Raw genomic sequence first — 22,348 nt, 5'->3', positions numbered from 1 at the left:
ACATCAGTGGCCAGTAACAAGCAGCCTCATTCCCTAGGCTCAAGAACTCCCACAGAAGAGGAAAGGTTTCAGAACACTCATCTGGGAACATCAGAACCATCACCAGAGTTGTCAGGTCTGCCTCTCCTCCTGCAAGTCTCAGCTCCCTCTGTCAAAAATAGAAGCAACAATACGTCCTCCTTCGTTGGCAATTTTCTGTTTAGGTCAGAAGCCCTTTGGAGATAGAGGATTCTATGCTGTGCTAAGACCTACTAATCAGGGTCTGCTCATCAGTTTTTTTATACGAATTTTGACAGCAAAATATTATGAATGTTAAGACCTAGACAAGCTGAGTTGCCATACTCTGTGAAAGCAGGCACTCTATTAAAATTCTGTATCTGGTAGTTATAATTGCCTTGCCTAAAAATCACAGATCAGTAGGTCATTTTGAAGAGACCCAGAGCCAAAGAAGTGGGCTTATAACTCCTGAATGTTTCAGGAATAGAGAAGCTGCTCCTGAAAAACAGGTTTTTCCTGGTTATGTGACCACAGCTTGCCATTGCCATGAAGAATCACCTGTCAAGTAGCGAAGTAGAGAATATCTACAATGAAAGCACCTGAGTTACTTCAGATGTCAAAAGGCATCCAAAAGTCCTGTTAGAAATTTACACTCCCAAAGAACCAAGCCCATTCTGAAAAGTTTGCCAAGTATCTCATCGTTTTTTTTCTAAAATGTAATGGCTACAGAATTCAAGGGATCTCTACATAGGAGCTACTCTACCTAAGCTAGAATTCATTAGCAAAATTATTTGCATATTATCCCTTCAGATTATAACACTTAGCTGCCCCTTTAATATTGCTAGCTTTATTTTTTATTTATTAGTTACACAAACCCCTACTTTAGGCCCCAGGCTGCAGTTTTTTCTTGCCACTGATTACTAGCGACCTGGAAGGGCTGACCTGCAAAGCACTGTCAAACATGTGTCCTGTTTGCAACACCATGGAGTCTACTGAGACTGTTCAGAGGAATAAGTATTAGGGAAAATTATTTCAAAAGATGAGGTGATGTGATGGACAGATGATCAGGGTGTAGTGCAGGAAAACAAAGCAGAATAACCTGTCTTTTGGTGTATTAAGGGAGAGGAATAGCAATATCCCTCCCTCTTTTCACCTAAAACGGGAACTAAAAAGGACGAAAGATGTTTCTGAGAGGACTGACCTGTATTTTCATGGCACACGTCAAAATAATCTTTCAAAGCTGCTTTATAATTAATTTGAGGGATTTGCCTAACAAAAGGCCTACAGGACCCAAACCTTTGTGGTCTACATCAGAAGCGACATGAAAGCACTCTTTGTAATGATTCATGCTGTATTTCTTGGGTTTGGCTCTGTAAGTTGGTTATTAATATGTCCTAACCCTGCTTGAAATGTTCTTGCCTGGTTGAACAGGTTAGTTAACGTAAATATTATAATTAAAAAGCAGACTTCATTAGCTTCTCTGGGAGAGCTCTCACCACAGCTGCACTTGCCTGAAACACTGATGGTTAGAGGTTGCCAGCCAGATTCTGATCTGAGTTTCAGGGGTGAAAAGTATTAGCCTGGATCTGCCAGTCATAAACACCTGTAGGACTCAGCAGGCTACACAGATGCACACAGTTTGTCTGATTCCAATGTTTTCTGTCTGAAATGCTCTAAAATCTGTGTCATCTATTTGCCCTCTGCCCACTTCTTGCTGACTGGGAGTGGTCAGTGTGGAGCTGCCAACCAAATGTTCATACTCTGTCAGCAAACAAAAGCATTATGCGATGGCAGCTGAGGCGTGGAGGAAATTGTTCACTTGCAACCACAGGAAAGCTTTTTGGCAAAGCTGAGGACAGATATCAGAAATTTTTTCCTCTTCTTAACTATGTTTGTCTTGCAGCAGTGTATGCTTTTGTGTCCTGTGGAGATAACTCTCAGGCATGGATTTACAAGGGGATCTCAAAGATTAAGATTGATTAAGATGTGAGATCTGCTACCACTAACTGAAGTCACAGTTAATAGTTGCCATTCTCTCCCCAGCACATCAGGACTGCATTTTCCCTGCTTGCTTTTACAATAGCTAAAAAAGAGAATTGGATCCCAGCCGAACTTCCTGCCCCAAGCCTTTCTCTAATCTTGTCTGTCGAGTGAAGAATAATCCCCACAGCTACAGACAGAGTCTCTGCCTGCCTAAATTGGTGTATAACAAGTGAACACTTAGGGATGATACTGTCTTATTCATTCAGTTTCACAACCAGGGCCTGGGGAGAAATCCATGAAAAGCCTATCTCTGCCTGAGATCCTGGATCGCTGAGCAGGATGGGGTTGCCATCCAAAGCAATTTCTGTATCTCATGAAATATCTGCATCTTCTCCATGGACACAGAGAGAGAAAATACGTTTCAGAGACCATATTTCATGAGCTTTGAATTTAACCCATCCCATCCCATTATACGTTCATGGGATATTGTTCAAGTGGTGTGAATCACACGAAGCTTTAAATGGTTTTTGATTTAATTTTCATAATTTTTCATTGCACAAAGGAAGTCTGGTTGACACACTATTCTGCTTTAGTCAACACCCAGAGACAAGCTATCTGCATACTCATAGATATTTTTACAAGAAAAGTTGTTCAAAATACCTGTTAAAATATTGCAGCTTCTGTGAACCTGCCAGGGCCTAAGGTCTCTTCCCATTCTCATCAGCTGACATTCGATGGGAAGGCTCTTGAGATTGAAAAATAAAATGGCAAAAGCTTTGGCTTTATTTCAACAGAATCCAAGCTGTAGCTTGCGGCTTGGCATGGCTTAGGTGCAAGAATGACTCAAGTTAGGTTCTATCAGGGGAAGATTTGCATTCTTTCCAATGTGGAGCTCAGGTTGAACAGTGTTTCAGTGTGCTAAACCACTGTGTTTTAATACTAGCATTGAACAAGATCTGAAACACTCAAAGCCTAAACTTATATTTTGCTCACCTAGTAAGTAATTAAAGATAGGATGCAATTAGCAGGTCACACTGAGTTTGCTGAGGTTGCTCTCTGTTCATAACTACCACTAATTAGAAGTTAGTCTGATTACTTATTTGTTCTGTAGTATCGTCTCAAAGCCACAATTTTTGATCTTCTATGTATAGTCTGTACACCAACATGACAAGGATTGTACTTCCTCCAATGATCTTTAAGTCTGACATGTTTGTACTTAGCTTGTCACCGAATTTTCTGAAGTAGTCCGGGTTTCCCTGGATGTATTAGCCAAGATATGGTGCAATGTCATAGAAACAATGATGAAATCCAAAGCCTGTCCAGTCCAGGCAACATATTGGGCTAGCTTGATAGAGTCCACTTCAAATTTCTCACTTTTAGGCTCAGGTGCCTATTAACAGGTGTGGAAGCCAAGGAGCACCAGAATACTAAGTGAGTTAATTTAGAAGAGAAAAAAAAAAAAAGGATAGCAGTTTTTGTTTGGGGTGGAGCTTTTTTGTTTTGTTTTACAAAAGTGAGTGGGGAAAAGCACATAAAGCATAGCATCAGCCTTGAAACATTGTCCAAATAACTTACCCAACTATGCTAAAAACTTCATTCTTGCCATGGACAATTTTTGATAGAATAGTTTGGGTTGGAAGGGACCTTTAAAGGTCATCCAGTCCAACCGCCCCCACAATGAGCAGGGACATCTTCAACTAGATCAGGTTGCTCAGAGCCACGTCCAACCTGACTTTGAATGTTTTCAGGGATGGCATATCTATCAACTCTCTGGGCAACCTGTTCCAGTGTTTCACCACCCTCGCTGTAAAGTTTCTTCCTTATAGGTAGTCTGAATCTACTCTCTTTTAGTTTAGCCCTTGTCCTTACGCAACAGGCCCTGCCAAAAGTTTGTCCCAGTCTTTCCTGTAGACCCCTTTAAGTACTGAAAAGCCACAATAAAGTCCTTCCCGGAGCCTTCTCTTCTCCAGGCTGAACAATGCCAACTCTCTCAGCCTGTCATCATAGGAGAGGTCCTCCAGCCCTCTGATCATTTTTGTGGCCCTCCTCTGGACCTGCTCCAACAGGTCCATATTTTTCCTATGCTGAGGGCTCCAGAGCTGGATGCATTACTCCAGGTGGAGTCTCAAAAGAGGGAGTAGAGGGGCAGAATAAGCTCCCTCGACCTGTGGGTCACGCTTCTGATGCAACCCAGGATACCATTGGCTTTCTAGGCTGCAAGCACACATTGCTCCTCACATCCAGCTTTTCATCCATCAGTACCCTCAAGTCCTTCTCCTCAGGGCTGTTCTCAATCCCTTCGTCCCCCAGCCTGTATTGATAGTGGGGGTTGCCTCAGCCCAGGTGCAGGACCCTGCACCTTGTTGAACCTCATGAGTGTCACACTGGCCTACTTCTCAAGCCTGTCCAGGTCCCTCTGGATGGCATGCCTTCCCTCAGGTGTGTCAATCACACTACTCAGCTTAATGGTGTCTGCAAACTTGCTGAGGGTGCACTTGATCCCACTATGTCACCAATGAAAGTATTGAACAGTACTGGTCCCAGTATGGACCCCTGAGGGACACCACTTGTCACTGATCTCCATCTGGACTTTGAACCATTGGATGTGACCATCCAACTAATTCCTCATCCATCGAACAGTCCACCCATCAAATCCATGTCTCTCCAATTTAGAGAGAAGGATGTTGTGGGGGACCATGTCAAAGGTCTTAGAGAATTTCAGATAGATGACATACATAGTTCTTCCGTTGTGCACTGATGTAGTCACTCCATCATAGAAGGTCACTAGGTTGGTCACGCAGGACTTGCCCTTGATGAAGCCATGCTGGCTGTCTCAAATCACCTTCCTGTCCTCCATGTGCCTTAGCATAGCTTCAAGGAGGATCTGTTTCACGATCTTCTCAGGCACAGACATGATTGATTGTCTTAACAGTTCCTATGCTCTTGCTCACAGTACCTAGTCAGACACACAGAGCCAGGAAATGGTGGAGCCCTTGAAATCAAAGTCATTATGTTTCTGAGCCTCACCATATTTGTTTGTTCTGCTCTAAACTTTACAACTGCGAAGATCTGTGCAAGATGCTGAATAACTAAGCTTCTAATTAGCTGTCTTGAGTTTGTCATGAAATTGTATTGTTTTCAGCTGTCTGTCGGTTCCCGTGTCAGAATGGTGGCATCTGTGAGCGACCAAATGCCTGCTCATGTCCGGATGGCTGGATGGGTCGTCTCTGTGAAGAGCGTATGTATATCATCCCTAAGTGTAATTTTAAGGATGTTGTAGGTAAAACAAGTGAATTTACTGCAGTGAACCAGGTGGGAAAATTAAAGGCACAAGAGCTGAAACCATAAAAATAATTACTTTTCTGTTCTTGACAAATTAGAGAGAACAGAAAGGACCAACTGATTGCTTGTTTCTAGACAAATGACCATCCCCTCACATCTCCAAACCAAAACAAGCACTTATTTAATTGATGTGATTTTGTTTGTGGGTGCTCTTTCACTATGGTTGAAGAACAGCCTGCTTCAGTTCTCCAAAGTCTGTTTCTAATAGCAACCCATGATAGTTTGGGTGAAAGAACAGGGGTTAGAACAGAAGAGATGTGAGTGTTCTGCTGGTGGCTGCATTTGTTTCTTGGCTTCCTTTTTTATCAGTCTGTGATTATGAACCTGATCAATTCAAGTTCAAATAATACAACTGTGTCACCTTTTCAGTGCTGTCCCTCCTGACCTGTGTATCTGTACCCCATAAAATTCTGGGTTGGCTTTTTGTGTCCTTGATCTCTGAATAGTTAGAGAACTGGATCTGTTCTGGTTGAAAAGAGCCAAATCTGACTCTTGGGTCTGTCAGAGATTCCCTGGGTGACACTGAGGGTGCCAGTTTGTGCCATGTTCCCCATTTTCTTCATGATAGTCTTAGCACAAGGAATTTAGGAGGGCTAACCCTTTCATGCTGGCATAGCTGCTGCATGAAAAGCTTTATTACTGTACACATAGTTAGGCACAGGTCTACATGGATAGAAAAGAAAAGTACCCTTACTGTATTTAGTACTCAGTATGGCCCTGACTTGAAGCTTTAGTATGTCCAAAAACACCTGCAGCTGAGGTGGTGTCACTGTCACTGTTCCTGGCTCTGAGTATACATGGAGACCTACAAAAAGATGTGGCACCTCCTCTTGTAGTTCATGGAAAGGAATGTGGTTCACGCATTTTGCTAGGTAGATGTATCACATCTTAAAATGGTCCTCTGAATCTACCTCTGCAGCTTTCAGGTCTTCTCTGTGGCAGTGTCAGTTCCACATGGCACAATGCAGAATGAGGAGAAGTAGTTCAGCAAGTTTTGTCCTTCTGCTTTTACAGAAATTGCAGCTATGTTGTGCATTCACACAGCCCCTGTTTTGCTGTCCCTCTTTGTGTCTGTCAGTACCACCATAGCCAGACACACAAACTCAGCCCTATGCGTTTCACAGTTTCAGCAGAAGAGGGCTGAGCCTGCATCTGTCAGAATTGTGTTTGGTATGCCACAGTTGATTTCCTTACTTTACCATTAGTAACAATATTTAGTGCATTCTTCACGACCAGAGTACAAATTTTATGTCCCCAGTCGTTTTGATCTGTCATTGAAGTTCAGACCCTGTTTTCTCGTATGAGGAAAATGAACAGGCAGCTGACTAGCCACATCACACTTCATGCAAATACAAGCACTAGCTCTCTTTTTTTTTTCTCTTTACTTTGGCATAGGTAGTGAGGAGAGAGGAAAAGGATTCCCATAATTGGTTAATGCCACCTTGGTTTTGCAGCATTTCTTGTCAAGCAAGGTGCAACAGTGAATAGAAAATATAGGTTTAGTCTTTGGAGTTGAGCGCCTGTTCTGGAAGTCAAAGGGATTTTTGAGTGCTAGCATTGAGCACTGATCTGTCAGTATCAGGCCATAAGTGAGGCCACAGAGCTCTGACAGAATTCAGTCACCTTGTAGTTCACAATACATTTCACAGATAACAAGACAGATTCATCGTCCTGAGACAGGCCTGACTACTCTAAAAAGCATGCAGAGTACTACTAGTTTAATGATATAGACAAGTAATTCTTGGTGATATGGGTTAGTCCCATGAGCTCCGTGGAAGTTCACTGTTCTTTCCGTATCCAGACTGACTGCAGCTGCTCATCTTGACCTCTGCTGTGCAGCAGAAGAGGGAGAACCTCTGCATCAGTACTCTGCAAACCCCATCCACCGTCCCAGTATAAAACTTCATTGGAAGTGCCACTCGAGGGTCCAAATTTGAGACCCAGCTCAACTCTTGCTTTTATTAGAGCATGTTCACACATTACTTCATTCTGTTAGGGTAGTAGAGATGGTAGTTTTGTGAAGGTACTTAAGTCATGAACAGTATGCATATTGGGGAATTTTGCAGATCTGCTCACAGGAGCAGTATAGCTTGATTGGTGCTCAGTTCTGAGGCCATCAGCTGCTTGGTATCTGCTTTTTCTTCCCCAAAGCTTCCAGGCATAGTCAACCTCTTGCACCCAAAATGTCTTGTATCAAAGCTGTCTTTCCATGGGGAGCTTGTGGTGTCACCTGTCTCAGCATGTTGTCACTGGCCCAGACCAAGTGCTTTTCTATGGGCAGTGCATAGATTAACTTGGTTCGGATATTGCATTGTGGGACCCACAAACAATCCAGTTGTTTGTAATTAAAGCATGAACTGATTTTGTCAGCCACTGTCACAGAAGTGGGCAATGTCTATGGATATTACACGTGAGAAACAGGCAAACAGCCCTGCTCATTTCCAGTGAGCACTGAGTCTACAGGCACCTGAAGGACTCTAGCAATTGCTCCAGTCTATCCGTTTGTTTGTCATCATTTGCTGCTCATGCCTTGTGGTTGGATCCTACTCTGCTGATACTGCATGCAAACATTTCAAGGGGAAGTAGACTTTCTAATTAAACATAAGTTCTTTTCTTGCACACTTTATTCTTTGCTTTCATGGGAGATAATTCTTTTCACTGGTTCTCTTCTCCTCTCCTTAGCAATATGCATTCTGCCATGTCTTAATGGAGGTCGCTGTGTTGCCCCTTACCAGTGTGACTGCCCCCCTGGATGGACTGGATCGCGCTGCCACATAGGTAAAACTCCTTTCACCTCTATTTTTCTCTACTTTTTGTGACTCTACTGTCGAAACCTAGCACAGTTCACTAAGGACTCTGTAGAACTATTGAGCTTTTCACAGGAAAACCCAAGCCTGCAATAATACTCCTGGAGGATTTGCTGTCGCCAGCTGCAGACTATTTTCAGAGTAGTCCCTGGTGAGTCTTTTAAATCCTCAGAAAAGTTTGCTCCAAGAAAGGACAGATAGCATTCACAAGAGGGCTCTCTGCAAAAAGCACTGCAGGGGAGAGAGGATTTCCAAAGAGGAGAATAAAACTAGACTGTCCATTCCAAGAAGAGTCAGAATTTCATTTTCATCTTCAGCACATGCAGGTCACCATTAAACACACAAACAAGCTGCAGGTACTACAGAGGTTTTTCACCACATAGCTGTCTGGTTTTCGGGATTCCCACTTACTGCCTGAATGCTGAGCTAGGCAAGAGGGCAGAGCAAAGCAAGGATTTGCTTAAGAATAGTTGAGTTTAATGGGTACGTGGTACCCATGTAAGGTACCCATGTACATGGTACATGGATACCTTACACTAAGTATCATCTAAGTTATCTGAACCGACTTAATGTGTGCTGCATTTTACTAGATCTCTTACATGCACCTAACTGAGGCTGAAGGGCATGTAGCACACCAGAATAGTGAGGTGTAGTGAGGGGAGTGATTCTAGGCTCCAGGCCTGTGTCCTGGCAAGTCAGCTTGTGTCAGATGAGGCTGATTTGCAATTAGGGATAATATTTGAACCCAAGTTTAGGATATATGGTTCTACATCAAGGCTAAACAAATGTCAGTTTTTGAAAGGCTTGTCCCTGTGGAAATAGCCAGTAGAACTCACAGCAATTGAGTGATCGTTGAAACGTCTTTCAATCGTTATTAAATCTCAATCACTAATGAATGCTAACTATTTTTAAAAATTATTTTACAGCTTGTTCACTGTATTTTTGTTGTCCAGGTGCACCTTAACTGATTGTTAACAGGGCCTTAACATGAAAGACTGTTTTCACCTTACTGCAAGACTTTGGAGTGGCTGATTGGGTGAACTGAGGGAGGAAGTTGTGCTTTTGTTAATGAATATTCATATTATATTTTCAGCTGATGAGAATAGTGAGTCTGGAGGATAAGCTCTGTGATACACTGCAAACCCAACCATCCTTCAGCAAACTGAAATTCCAGAGTGAACATTTTAACTCAGAACTACTGTCTTTTGAAGGGACACTTGCCTAGTACATAATGCATCATTTCCTGTCATATTTCACAAGCTTTACCACTATAACAGCATTGGTGGTTGAGGAGGATAGTTGCCTTTTTCACTTTTGGGCCAACAATTCAAATCTGTTCAGGCTAACTTGTTTTTCAGTAGAAAAAAAAAAAAAATCCAGTGAGCAACTGCATCTGTGTCAAAGCCCATTCATAAAAGCTTGTAACCACTGCATATGAAATTATTATACCACTTCTCATTTTATTTACTCGTCTTGACCTTGTGCCATGACAGACCAAAGTGAAATGAGAAATATTTAGATTAACTGCTGGTCTCACAGGAATAATTATGTGCATAAAGTGAGAGCTAAAGATGTTTCATTCCCATACTTCGTTCCAGAACCATTTGTCATTTTCAACATGACAAACTTGGTGCACTTAATTGCACAGGGATGGTCCACCTGTATAGCCTCCTGACATTGTTTGTTCGTGTTTGGCCCAGAGGAATCATAGTAGTGTATTTCCATCTCCTTTCGTATTCCTGTGATTACTCATTTCCATTTCCTGTCATTCCATTTTAATCAGTGTTTCCTGATGCATATTCCTTGCAAAAATATTACCCAGCATTTGTACTCACTGGTATCTTTAGGTTTGTGCTCTAGATATGGCATTGTCTGCTTAAAAGACCTCATGTCTTTTAGCTTTCCTGTGATATAAATGTCTGCATTTGAAGGACCTCGTTAAGAGAGTTTCTAACTCTGTTTTGTAAATTGTTTGGTGCTTTATCTTCTGGTCTCAAAATTGATAAGAAGACTTGAAGCTTTGACTTTTGTTTAGCTACTTGCTATCCTTGGGTTAGGCTGTAACCCAAAAGCAGATGCAGCCGTTTCACAGTTGGTCCAGCACAACCCTATCAGGCTGGCTAGTGTTAGTTCTCTAATTCATATGCCCTGTACCAGCTAGTCACACCTCCTGTGGGTATCCAGTGTCTTTCAGGAACTTACTGTTATTGTCTGCTTCCTTTCTTTGTCTCCATACAGGTTGCCATTGTGTGAAGTCTTACTCCTTGCCTGCTGTTGATCTGTAAATGGCTTTCTGACTTTAACTTTCTCTGTTTATGCTGCTTTTTTACCACATCTGGTGTCTGCCTGTCCCAGCTACTGTTTAGCTATCACGTTCCTTTCAAATAAACACCCACATTTTCTTCCTAGAAAAAAGGCCTATTCTCCTGATGATCTTCTGGCTCTTCTCTTCTAGTTCCTCCTCCTACTTCCACTTAATTTCTTTTTTTGCCTCAACTTGAGGCAAAAAGGACAGAATTTTTAAGGCAACATAAAATAATACACTGGCTGTTTCATGCAGCTCATATACTGCAGCAGATAGCAAAAGTAGCAGGGAGTGTCAAATCACATTCAGCAGAGATGTGCTTTTAAGGCTGCCCTTTCCAGAGCAAACCATCTTTTACAACAGACTCACAGCTGATATTTAATGTTGTAGTTTTGGGAGTAGTCCATTTTTAACAGAGTAATGCAGGCTGGATTTTCAGTGCCCTGTTCCTTAATCAGCTTGTTGTGGGTGTGCTCATTAATGCAACTCTGTATGTGTCTATATGCAGCTGTTTGCCAGTTGCCTTGCTTAAATGGTGGGAAGTGCATACGACCAAATCGGTGCTATTGTCCCTCATCATGGACTGGACACGACTGCTCTAGGTAAGTGTTGCTCGCTGTCCCATAGCTAGGCTGAATCGCGCCCTACTGAACCGAAATCAGTGCCTCTTACTCAAGTCGCAGTTCAAAGAACCTGGCAGTACCGTCCCTGTATCAAGAACCCCAAGACTTGCTTCTGGTTCACATGTGCTGTCTTTTAGAGTTTTACCAGTGCTTGTGTTTTGTTTTGCTGTTTCATGTCTAATGGGGCCAAGAGCAGGCCAGGTTTTCAAATCAGTGAGCCCCATCACCATGTGAGGCAGCATTTACAAGTCTTAAGTATGGCTTTGTTTTTGAAAGTTAACTTGTGAAGTTTGGGTGTTTGACTTCAAGGTCGGTCTGAACAGGACCTAGTTTTTCTTTGGAAAGCTGTTTTATTTCATGCTGCCACAAAGAGCTGTTTACAACCCTGAAGAGGGAAGGCAGGTGGAACGGTAATGATATTGTTGTGGCCAGGAATCAGATATAATACCAAAACACACAGCATGAGTTCTCTGTATGAAATATTAATAAGGGCCATGAAACACATGCTAGCAAAAATATTTATACCGTAACTCACACGGGCTCCTACTGAACACATTGGCATTATCCTGGAGAGCTAAATAAATAACAGTTGAATATTAATACGTTTTTCCAGGATACAGACAAAGCCTGTGACACTGTACATTTTTTCTATTTTTCTTTCAGGATAGCTATACTGTCTATCTTAAAACTACAGAAAAGATGCTTGTTTGAGAAATTGCATTGTCCAAAATGAACAGTTTTCACTTGTCAACTGTGATTATAGATGCCTTCAGTGAAGCAACTTAAATGTACTGCCGACAAACAGTATCCAGTTTTAGACTGAAAGCTACACATCTAAAGTCTGATAGTGTTTCCATTTAGGGCATGAAGCAGAGAAGCCCAAATCCAGTGGATTTAGCAGCCAAAAATTACAGTATTTATCTCTGAGGCAAAGCAAAGTTTCAGGCTATTGCCAAACTGGACTCTTCTTCATTTGTTGTTTTTCTTTTTTAACTTTGTCCAAGTCCACAGCTCTGTGCAGCATTGTAAAGTCTGAGAGCGTGGATCATTAACCCTACAGACTTGCGGTCTAGCAGCTCATCCCTTCAAGAGCTGTTTGAGAGGAAGTTTTCCACACAGATCTGGGGGGTGGAGGAGAGGGGACAGAAACAAGGACCAAGATCTGTTCTGTATTTTGTTAATCTCTGCCCTCAGCCACTGGTGGCTCTTTACAGGGTATGATGCTGTGCTGAGGGCACAAAAACAATACAGGCAGAACAGGAGTAAGTGTCAGCAAGAAAAGAAAGACTAGGGAAACTGTGGCCTCTCTCCGGAAGGAAACATAAGAACTGGTTACCTGGGACAGAGACAGAGCTGAGGTATTCAATGACTTTTTTGCCTCAGTCTTCACGGGCAAGGACTGCAGCCGCACTGCCCATGACACAGAATGCAAAGGCGAGGAAGGGGAAAATGGAGAATTGGCTACTGTAGGTGAAGATCAAGTGTGAGACCACGTGAGGAATCTGAAGGTGCACAAGTCCGTGGGACCTGATGAGATACATCCTGAGGGAACTGGCAGATGAGGTCGCTAAGCCACTAGCCATCATATTTGAGAAGTTGTGGCGGTCTGGCGAGGTTCCTGCTGACTGGAAAAGGGGAAACATAACCCCTATTTTCAAAAAGGGAAACAAGGAACACCCAGAGAACTACAGGCCAGTCAGTCTCACCTCTGTGCCTGGCAAGATCATGGAGCAGATCCTCCTGGAAACTCTGCTGAGGCACATAGAAAACAAGGAGGTGATTGGTGACAGCCAGCATGGCTTCACCAAGGGCAAGTCATGCCTGACAAATTTGGTGGCCTTCTACAAAGGGGTTACAGCGGCAGTGGACAAAGGAAGACCAACTGATGTCATCTACTTGGATTTGTGCAAAGTGTTTGACACTGTCCCACACGGTATGCTGGTCTCTAAATTGAAGAGACGTGGATTCGACAAATGGACCACTCAGTGGATAAGGAACTGGCTGGACAGTCGCATTCAAAGAGTTGCGGTCGTGTCCATGTGGAGACCAGTGATGAGTGGCATTCCTCAGGGGTCAGTACTGGGGCCTGTACTGTTCAACATCTTTGTTGGTGACATGGACAGTGGGGTTGAGCGCACCCTCAGCAAGTTTGCCGATGATACCAAGCTGTTTGGCGAGGTAGACACACTGGAAGAGAGGGATGCCATCCAGAGGGACCTGGACAGGCTGCAGAGGTGGGCCAGTTCAACAAGGCCAAGGGCAAGGTCCTGCATGTGGGTCGGGGAAACCCCAAGCGCAAATACAGGCTTGGTGGGGAATGGCTGGAGAGCAGCCCTGAGGAGAAGGACCTGGGGGTGCTGATTGACGAGAAGCTCAACATGAGCCAGCAATGTGCGATCGCAGCCCAGAAGGCCAACCGTATCCTGGGCTGCATCAGAAGTGTGGCCAGCACGTCAAAGGAGGTCATTCTGCCCCTCTACTCCACTCTCGTGAGACCCCACCTGGAGTACTGCATCCAGCTCTGGAGTCCCCAACATAAGAAGGACATGGACCTGTTGGAGCTTGTCGAGAGGAGAGCCACGAGGATGATCTGAGGGCTGGAGCACCTCTCCTATGAGGACAGGCTGAGAGAGTCAGGGCTGTTCAGCCTGGAGAAGAGAAGGCTCTGGGGAGATCTTATTGTGGCCTTCCAGTACCTAATGGGGGCCTACAGGAGAGCTGGGGAAGGACTTTTTACTAGGGCAGGTAGCAATAGGACGAGGAGGAATGGCTTTAAACTGGAAGAGGGCAGGTTCAGATTAAACATTAGGAAGAAGTTTTTCACTTTGAGGGTGGTAAGGCACTGGAACAGGTTGCCCAGAGAGGTTGTTGAGGCCCCATCCCTGGAGGTGTTCAAGGCCAGGCTGGACGTGGCCTTGGGCAACCTGGTCTAGTGAGAGGTGTCCTTGCCTATGGCAGGGGGGTTGGAACTCGATGATCTTCAAGGTCCTTTCCAACCTAACCCATTTGATGATTCTATGATTCTATGAAATGCCCTAATAGGAAAGATTTGCTGTTGCAGGTTAACTAGGTGTGGTTTATATGGAGAAGCTGAAAGGGCCAAAAGGTTTTGTCGGCATGCAGGACAAGATTAGCTCCAAACCACTCTCTGATGAGCCATGACTTACATTAAATGCCAGATACCTCTATTCCCCATGCACACCTGTTTCCCCTCTCAATATGCCATTTTGAGCTGTGGCGCTCTAATAGTGAGTATTGTTTCAGACAGCATCCTCTTGTGCCTTACTGTTGATCTTGTTTGGTATGTTCAGTACAGCACTGATTATATTTTGTTTGGGTTTTTTGATGCAGGAAACGGAAGGCTGGATTCTATCCCTTTTAACATCAGAGCAGCAGTTCTACATTCAGATATCTTTCTTCAGCCTAGGCACCAGGACTTGGAATCTAATGCATTGTAAATCAAATCCATTGCTTCCCTTCCCCCCCAGCTCCCTTGTTTTGTATTTTATTTTGTGATACATTTTTACTATACCTTTCCATTTTTAAAGAAATCCTCCATATTTTTCATTTACAAAAGTATTACCAAATATATGCTGCTACACACACCATACAAACATACACATACAAATGTAAAGCTTCCTACTGTCCACTGAGGAAGTGGTTGTGTACAGTGAAGTCCCTCCCATTTCTTACATACTGTCAGCTAATTAAATCATACTATACTGCCAACCGTGATTAAATAGAATGTGGCAATTCTGCTTACCATCTGCCAAAGCATACTGCTGTCCAGCGACTCAATAGTAAAGAATAGTTACTCAAGGCTAACTGAGCCGCTAAACATTGCATTGGGCCTATTTCTGAACTCGTGTTGATCTAAATTAGAAGTACGTGTGATAAAGTCCTTATTTCTGGTGGGCATACGAAGAAGATTCTGTAGTGTATATTACGTGACATTAACATAATTGGAGAGTGACTTAATGGAAGGCATCAGCGTGAATTTTACCTGAGACTTATTGGTGAAATAATCAAAAATGTGAAAGAGGTGAGAGAACATCATGTCATTCAGAGAAAGATGGACCAAGTCTAGCCAGCAAGAGCCTTTGAGGCTTTTTGGCTTACAGGCAGTTCAGGTGTAGCTCTAAACCTAAATCCAGGATCCAGCAGTGGGAAGCAGGAGGACGACTGAACCTTGCGCTTCCCCCTTGCCATGGGACTTAACCACCTGCCTGTAACCAACATCCCTGTCCTGTGCAAATTATGAAATACACGTCTAGCAGCTGTCTGCCAGGTGAGTGCTTTTGATACATGGGGTTTGGGTCCCAAAGTTTGGCTGCCCCTAAGATGGAAAGAGAAGGCACCAGTTATGGTTACAGGTGAAACTTTGCTATTTGCTTACAGAAAGGTTGTATTTATGTTACGCAAAATCCTCAGAGAACTGGAAAAGGCCTCTCTTGAGTACACACCGGCAGAAGTGCTCAGCTGAGTGAGAAATACTGAGAGCACACATGCTGTCAGATTGCTCTTTCTCACACTGTTGATCTGATTCCATCTGAGGATAACACACACCTGAGAGCCATCGTTAAGTCATGCTCTAACGAAATGAGATGCTAAGATTTACCTATGGTTAAGCAGGGTGGTGGAATTACAAGGTGGAAATCACATGCATTTTTTGAGGTCAGATGTTTGGTAATTATTGTCAGTTACCAAAAAGTCTGATCTATGAAAGAAGATGTTAGAGTGAGAACCTGAGAGTTATTGATCAGAAGCTCCATTTTCCCCAGTAATAATCATGTAATCATGGAGTTTCAGAGTTGGAAGGGACCTCTAGAAATCATCTAGTCCAACTCCCCTGCCAAAGCAGGAATGCCCAGAGCACATTACTCAGGACTGCATCCAGGCGGGTCTTGAAAATCTCCAGAGAAGGGGACTCCACAACCTCCCTGGGCAGCCTGTGCCAGTGCTCTGTCACCAGAACCGTAAAGACGTTTTTTCGTGTATTTGAACGGAACTTCCTATGTTCTAACTTGTGCCCATTGCCCCTCGTCCTGTCACTGGGAACCATTGAAAAGAGCCTGTCTCCATCCTCCTTCAGCCCACCCTTTAGATACTTGTAAGCATTAATAAGGTCTCCCCTCAGCCTTCTCTTCTCCAGGCTAAAGAGTCCCAGCTCTCGCAGCCTTTCCTCATAAGGCAGATGCTCCAAGCCCTTAATCATCTTAGTTGCCCTTCAATGGACTCGCTCCAGCAGTTCCCTGTCCCTCTTGAACTGGGGAGCCCAAAACTGGACACAGTATTCCAGTTGTGGCCTCACCAGTGCAGAGTAGAGGGGGAGAATGACCTCCTTCGACCTACTGGCCACACTCTTCCCTATGCAGCCCAGGATTCCATTGGCCTTTTTGGCAACAAGGGCACATTGCTGGGCCATGGATAATTTACTGTCTACTAGGACCCCCAGATCCTTCTCCTCCGAGCTACTTCCCAGCAGGTCCGCCCCTAACCTATACTGGTGCTTTGCATAAAATAAAAAATTGTGACTTGCAGTCAGCACTGGGAAAGAAGAAGAAATAAATTTTACCTTCTGTAGCATTCCTGCTTCATTACCCTCCAGATTAAGAGTGTAAACACCCTGCCCCACCCTTCCCTCCTTTATAGATTTACCTTCCTTTTATGAATGCATGAACTTGGTCACAGGAAAGTGATATGACACCAAAATGAGCTCACAGTTACAGTAATAGGGCACTAGTAAATACTGACACATAACTGATGGCTGTTAGCCCAAAACCAGAAATGGGGAAGAAGGAAACAAGCAAAGTTGTGAGCCAGTAAAAGCTTTCAGCCAATTAAAAGAAAAACAGCTAGATAAAGAATAGGAGTCATTAGGGGATCAGATTAATGTGAATGTAGATTCCTTCCCAGTGGGAGCTGCAACCAGCTGAAAAGTTGTCGTTTCAGCTCCCACAACCTTCTTTTTGTAATGGACTCTGGTAGCACGTAGCAACAATCTTCTCTCTCCCAGCTCCACAGCCATCGATGTTTACAGCTTTGACTGAAGTTAGTGTTCAGTAAATAATGTCCTCATTTCAAACCATATCCACCACCATTTGTAGGCACTTTGTTCCTTGACCTCCTTGCTGCCTTAACAGCGTATGAATGGAAGCTGCAGTGAGCAACACAGGACTTCTCAAGGGAAAGAGTGCATGGGTGAGAAAAGCAGATCATTATATCTCACTCACATGTTTTGGTCCCTTTTCCAGTGTGCTTCTCTGGTGTGTGCTGTGACTCTGCCCTGGTGTTCTCCAAAGCAGAACAGCAGTGATGAGGACAGGGCTTAGAGCTGACAGGTATTGTTGAAGACTTTAGGGCTGCAGGATGGCTTATAGCACTCCGGCGTCACACTAGTGACTAGTACATGGAATCCTGGGATCAACCCTGTCAACACGTTTCATAAGGAGATGTGGTGGTAGGACAGAGTAGCTGAAACTAGAGGCTGTTATATTAGTGCTATTGATGATGTTTTGATACTTGCTGGAACACTTTCCCCTCCCTACCCAGTACTGTATTGTCATTTATGTCACTGCTTTTTGTGTGTTTTAAACGACTTCTGTGTGATGCACTTTACACTGTAAATAAAGTTGCACCCTGTTTAGTACCCATATAGAGGCAACATTGCATCTTTTCTTAATGCCTCGCAACAAAAATATCAACCTACCCTTTAGGACCTGCTGGCAAAGCCTGAGTATTACGGAAATGGAACTCCACTCAAGGGAAAAGACAAAATAATTGCCCGTAATAATAAAAGGATCTGCTTTAATCTTAAAAGGATCCTTAAAAGGATGCTTTATTTGATCCTCAGATAAAAATGCAGTTAGCACCTAATTTTTCAGATCCTTTCTGCTGAAGAATATTTTAAAACCTATAAGGGCCAAATTTACCACTGGCATAAAAAGATGCATTAAAACCTGCTTCACTCGCTACTTACACCAGATGGAGATACTGCTTGTTTTATTCTGCACCAGTACTGGAATTTCTGAAGCTCTGGAGACACCCATATTCAAAGACAGTTAAAGTAAAAAATGTACTGTAGCAGAAAGAAAACTTTGTAGCTCGAACACCATTCCTCCAAACAAGGAGCATATGTGACAAAGCAGTCAAAAGATTTGGGGTGTGGCATTTTTGAAGGTAATGTTAGTCAGCCTTTCAGTGTTTTGATATATAGGCAGACTTTGAAGTTCAAAAGGTGGTCAGTGTTTCAAAGCGGTGAGTGTTACAAAGCCTCCCCCTAAAACACCAGGCCAAAAGGTGGTGTGAGGTTGCAGAGAGTGCTGTTAATGAAGGCCTGAGATTCGACGTGCATCTGATGGAAAAGATGCAACTTTACATCTCAAATTTACAATCCTCCAAACACTGGTAATAATCCAGAGTGGGGACAGCTGGGCTGCCTTGGCACATGGACTCAGAACTTGTGCATGCCGTAAAAAGAGCACTGCCGTATTTAAAAGGAAGCATGGTAAGAATTGGGCTCTTTCCCTGGCCCTGTCCTCTTTACCATGAAAACTGAACAAGCTAAAACATTGAAGACCATCTGCTGACACCTATATCTCTCTGCTCAGGGAGGGTACGAGTGTTGGCTCTGGTCTCAGGGTGTCACTGGAAAGGGTTAGTGTGTGCCAGTGAATGTTACTGCGCGGAGTTACCTTTTTACCTTGAGGACAGTTTGAGCAGTGATCTCTTTTGCATCTCAGTGCGGGCACAGTTTGTGCATCTCAGACTTGTCTTAGAGCAGTTTGGATCCTCACTGCGGGAAGGATACCTGCTGCTCTAACCGCATTGCAGATGTTTTTCCAGGAGAACATACCCTGACCACGTATTTCCAGCAGTGCGAGACAGGCATTGCAGTACCCAGAGGCAGGCGGGGTGGAATATGCAGCACCATTATTGATCTTTATCTCTAAGGTTATTTCCACTCATGCGCATGAAGCAAAGCACTTCTTCATGCATCCGTCCCATTTACAACGAGCTCCTCTCCCAGGACCAGGGCTGCATTTCCATTAGCCTTGCTTTCTAAGCTGAGGTGTTGCTAGCGCCTGCCAATATCAAGGTTTGCGTGCTTGCCACCTTCCCCAGCTGACCTAGAAGCACTGTAAAAGCTGATGCTCTTCACAAGCTGGTTGACATCGTTCTTTGGTGAAGGCTGGTCCATCCTGTCAGACATCACTGATGTGGATGCACCAGCATGACCGCCTCATGCTACAAGCAGGACCGTGCGTGGCTTGGTGGATAGAAAACTGATTTCTCCTAGACTGTGACAGGCTATGCCACCACAAGAAAGTCACTTCAAGTCTTCCCATTTTACAGGCCAGATGGGCCCTACCTTCTCCACCAAGGTGCTGCAGATGAAAGTAGACAGATGAGATTTAAGCATGATTATCATCATTATTAATGGTAGCCCTTCTGCAGATGCCATCCACACAGCTCATTGCTACCCAGTGGACCAACTCTAACCTTAACCTTCCCAGTCTAGTCTCTTTGCTGAATGTAAATCTTCCTCCTTCAGAGTGCCATTTGCAGGCAACAGCTGCTGAGCAGATCATCCTGGAAACTCGAGTGCCCTTTTCATCTCCAGAAACTTTGAGGCTATGACAACGTCGGCCAGACAAGACCAGCACCAGTTCTGGTTGCACCCAGAGCCTGCATGCATGGCAAAGGCCAGAAAGGGGTCTGCTGGGGAGGGACAGCTTGGTGCTGTGATGATCCTGGCCTGCACCATGGAATCATAGAATTGTTATGGCTGAAAAAGACCTTTAAGAACCTCAAGTCCAACCATTATCTATCAGGCCCACTTCTAAACCATGACCCTGAGCACCATGTCTAGATGGCTTTCAAATACATCCAAGGATGGCGATTCAACCACTTCCCTGGGCAGTCTCTTGCAGTCTTTGATAACCCTTTCAGTGTAGAAGTTTTTCCTTACGTCTAACCTAAACCTCCCCTTCTAGCAGGCCAGGAGCATGGTGAGGACTCATCCTGCACCTCTGCCCAGCACTCTCCTCTCCTCGATGACGATTTTGCTGTGCTTTACCCCAGCTGCCTCAGGAAATCAGCCTGTCCTTATGCAACCAGGTTGCAAAGAACAATCACTGCAGTCACCACTCCCTGCTCATCCATGCCCTGAAAACTAATCCAGGGCTTTCCCCAACTCTGAGTGATGCTGTCTGTCCCCTCCTTTCCCCTCCCACCTGGTTCCTCAGCACAGTCGGTTTTTTTTTTCCTTTGTTTTTCAATATCCTGGCTGTAGTACTTCCCTTGCTGTTGGAAGAGGAGCGTCATGATTTTTCCAGCTAACTCAGAAGTGACTGGGATTCATTGGCTGTGAAACCAGCGGCCTCACGTGCCGGGGGGGTAGGCGTGGTGGGAAGGGCGATGAAGCTGTGCGGGTGCGGGCAGGGCTGGAAGCGCTGCCAAACTGAGCACTCCTCCAGCTGCCGCTGCCTTGCCTTGCTCTTGCGCTCCCTGGCCGTGCTTCTCATTGAACAGACACAGGCTACGCTTGCGGTGGCTTGTGGTGGAGACTGGCCTTTGCATTGGCCAGGCAGACACCGAAAGCGAGGAGCAGAGGCGTACCCAGATGGGCTTGCAATAGGTGGCAAGAAGATGCTGCTCCCTTCTCCCCCTGCTCAGCAGCAGCCTGGGACCTCCCTTTCCCCAGACACCCGCTCCGCTGGTGTGGCTCACAACGGGGTTGTGTGTCTGCTTGCGCAGCTCTGAGCATGGGGCCGCCGCTTGATGGATGTGGCCACGAGCAGGGTCCCAGGCTGCTGCAGGTGGGCACAGTAGCCCAGTGATGTGCAGAGACTCGACCTTGCCTCATGCGTGCACAGTAGGCAGGTCCCAAATGATGCTCAGTGATTTATAAAGAGAATTACTGCTCTTGGCTGTTTCTGCAGGGCTGTAAGGTCAACTGGGAGCCTCAGCACCACACAGGGTGCCGAAGCCATGCTGCATGGCCACCCCCAGCCGAGCCAGGGAGGCCAGCGATTCCCCAGGCAAAGGGCACGTTCACAGAACCGTCTGTGAACCAAAACCAAAACCAAAACCTGCAGTGGGACTTTGTCCTGGCACTGCCGCTGCCTGTCCGCCCCGGGAGAAGAAGGGTGCAGCCAGGCACTAACACCCAGCACCAGGCACGGGAGCCCCAGAGGGGCCATCTCCCCCTCCCCCCACCGGGAGCAGGGTAGGGGCACAGACGCCCATGGTCATTATTGATGGCGTGGATCGGGGCAAACGGAGCTCTGCCCAGGGGGAAACTGGGCACCTCTCCAGACCTGTCTCACCCAGCATGGGGTATTTCAGGAACTCTGGTAAGGGAAGCATCCTGCTAAAGCCCTTTTTCCATGCTGTAAAAAAAAAAGGGAATGGCAAAATGGGAGGCTGTGTGGTATGACAAGAACGGAAACCTCAATAAAGCTGCAGTTGAGAAAGTGCTTAAGTATATGGTCGTGTCATACAACCATTAAGGGTACTTAGCTGCACCTATGCAGTTAAAAACAAGCTTAAGCATTTTTCTGGACTGCAGCCTTAGTCATTATGGGATTATAATAAATATGAAGAACGGTGCCTGCCCCGCGGACACTGTTGAGATGGCTGCAAAGTGCCTGGCACTGCATATTTGCTGTCAGCTGAATACAGAAGGTTGATAAAAGAGGCAGCTGCCCAGTCAGGTATTGCTAGGCCAGATGTCTGGTTTGATTGTATTAAATAGCTTGTTTAACAATCTGGGGTAAGGGATAAACAGCTCATTAATTAATCCTGCTGCTAATAAGTAGGGAGGTGCTGTAAGCACCTGTGGGAATAAATTACGTAAAGGAAGGATAATCATATTAAGGGGAAACGACATGAAATTAAAGTTAGAAGTGACAAGTCAGTGCTTCCTGAGAAAAAAAAAAAAACCAAACGATGGTGCCCCCGGGGAGGGAGGGTGGTATTAAGGCACGCTGGTGCCCTGGCTGTTCCCACCCACACCAAGCGTTGGTTTCCTGCTTGGGAAGAAGCAACGCTGGCAGAGTCCTAGGTGTGAGAGAGGAGAGCAACATAAAGACCGGCCGACAGTGCAGCGGTGATGCAGCAACAGAGCCTGTGCGATTTTTGCTTCATCTCTGTTTCGGTGCCAGCGAGGTTATGACTTCTCCCTGGCCGGCACCAGGGAGATAATGTTGCTGCCATTCCTGCGTGTGCTGGCGCATGAAGCAAGTGGCTGCTGGCAGCTGGTGTCGCCGTGGGAGGAGGAGGAACGT

At 45.0% G+C, this 22,348-nt stretch overlaps 1 protein-coding gene across 1 annotated transcript in view; it reads left to right on the top strand.

The window, feature by feature from the left end:
* Positions 1-17,706, top strand: part of SVEP1 (sushi, von Willebrand factor type A, EGF and pentraxin domain containing 1) — a 137,005-nt gene extending 119,299 nt beyond the window's left edge. The window contains exons 47-50 of the mRNA XM_082497845.1: positions 5,123-5,218; positions 8,005-8,100; positions 10,943-11,036; positions 14,409-17,706. Coding sequence (XP_082353971.1) covers positions 5,123-5,218; positions 8,005-8,100; positions 10,943-11,036; positions 14,409-14,439 — 317 coding nt within the window. The 3' untranslated portion in view covers positions 14,440-17,706. The remainder of the gene's footprint in view (positions 1-5,122; positions 5,219-8,004; positions 8,101-10,942; positions 11,037-14,408) is intronic.
* Positions 17,707-22,348: the final 4,642 nt, after the last annotated feature.

This window comes from Vanellus vanellus, assembly GCF_965231255.1.
Source record: "Vanellus vanellus genome assembly, chromosome: Z".
Classification (NCBI taxonomy): domain Eukaryota; kingdom Metazoa; phylum Chordata; class Aves; order Charadriiformes; family Charadriidae; genus Vanellus; species Vanellus vanellus.
The sequence above is the reverse complement of the archived record's forward strand: the minus strand, read 5'-3'. Positions and strand labels throughout refer to the sequence as shown.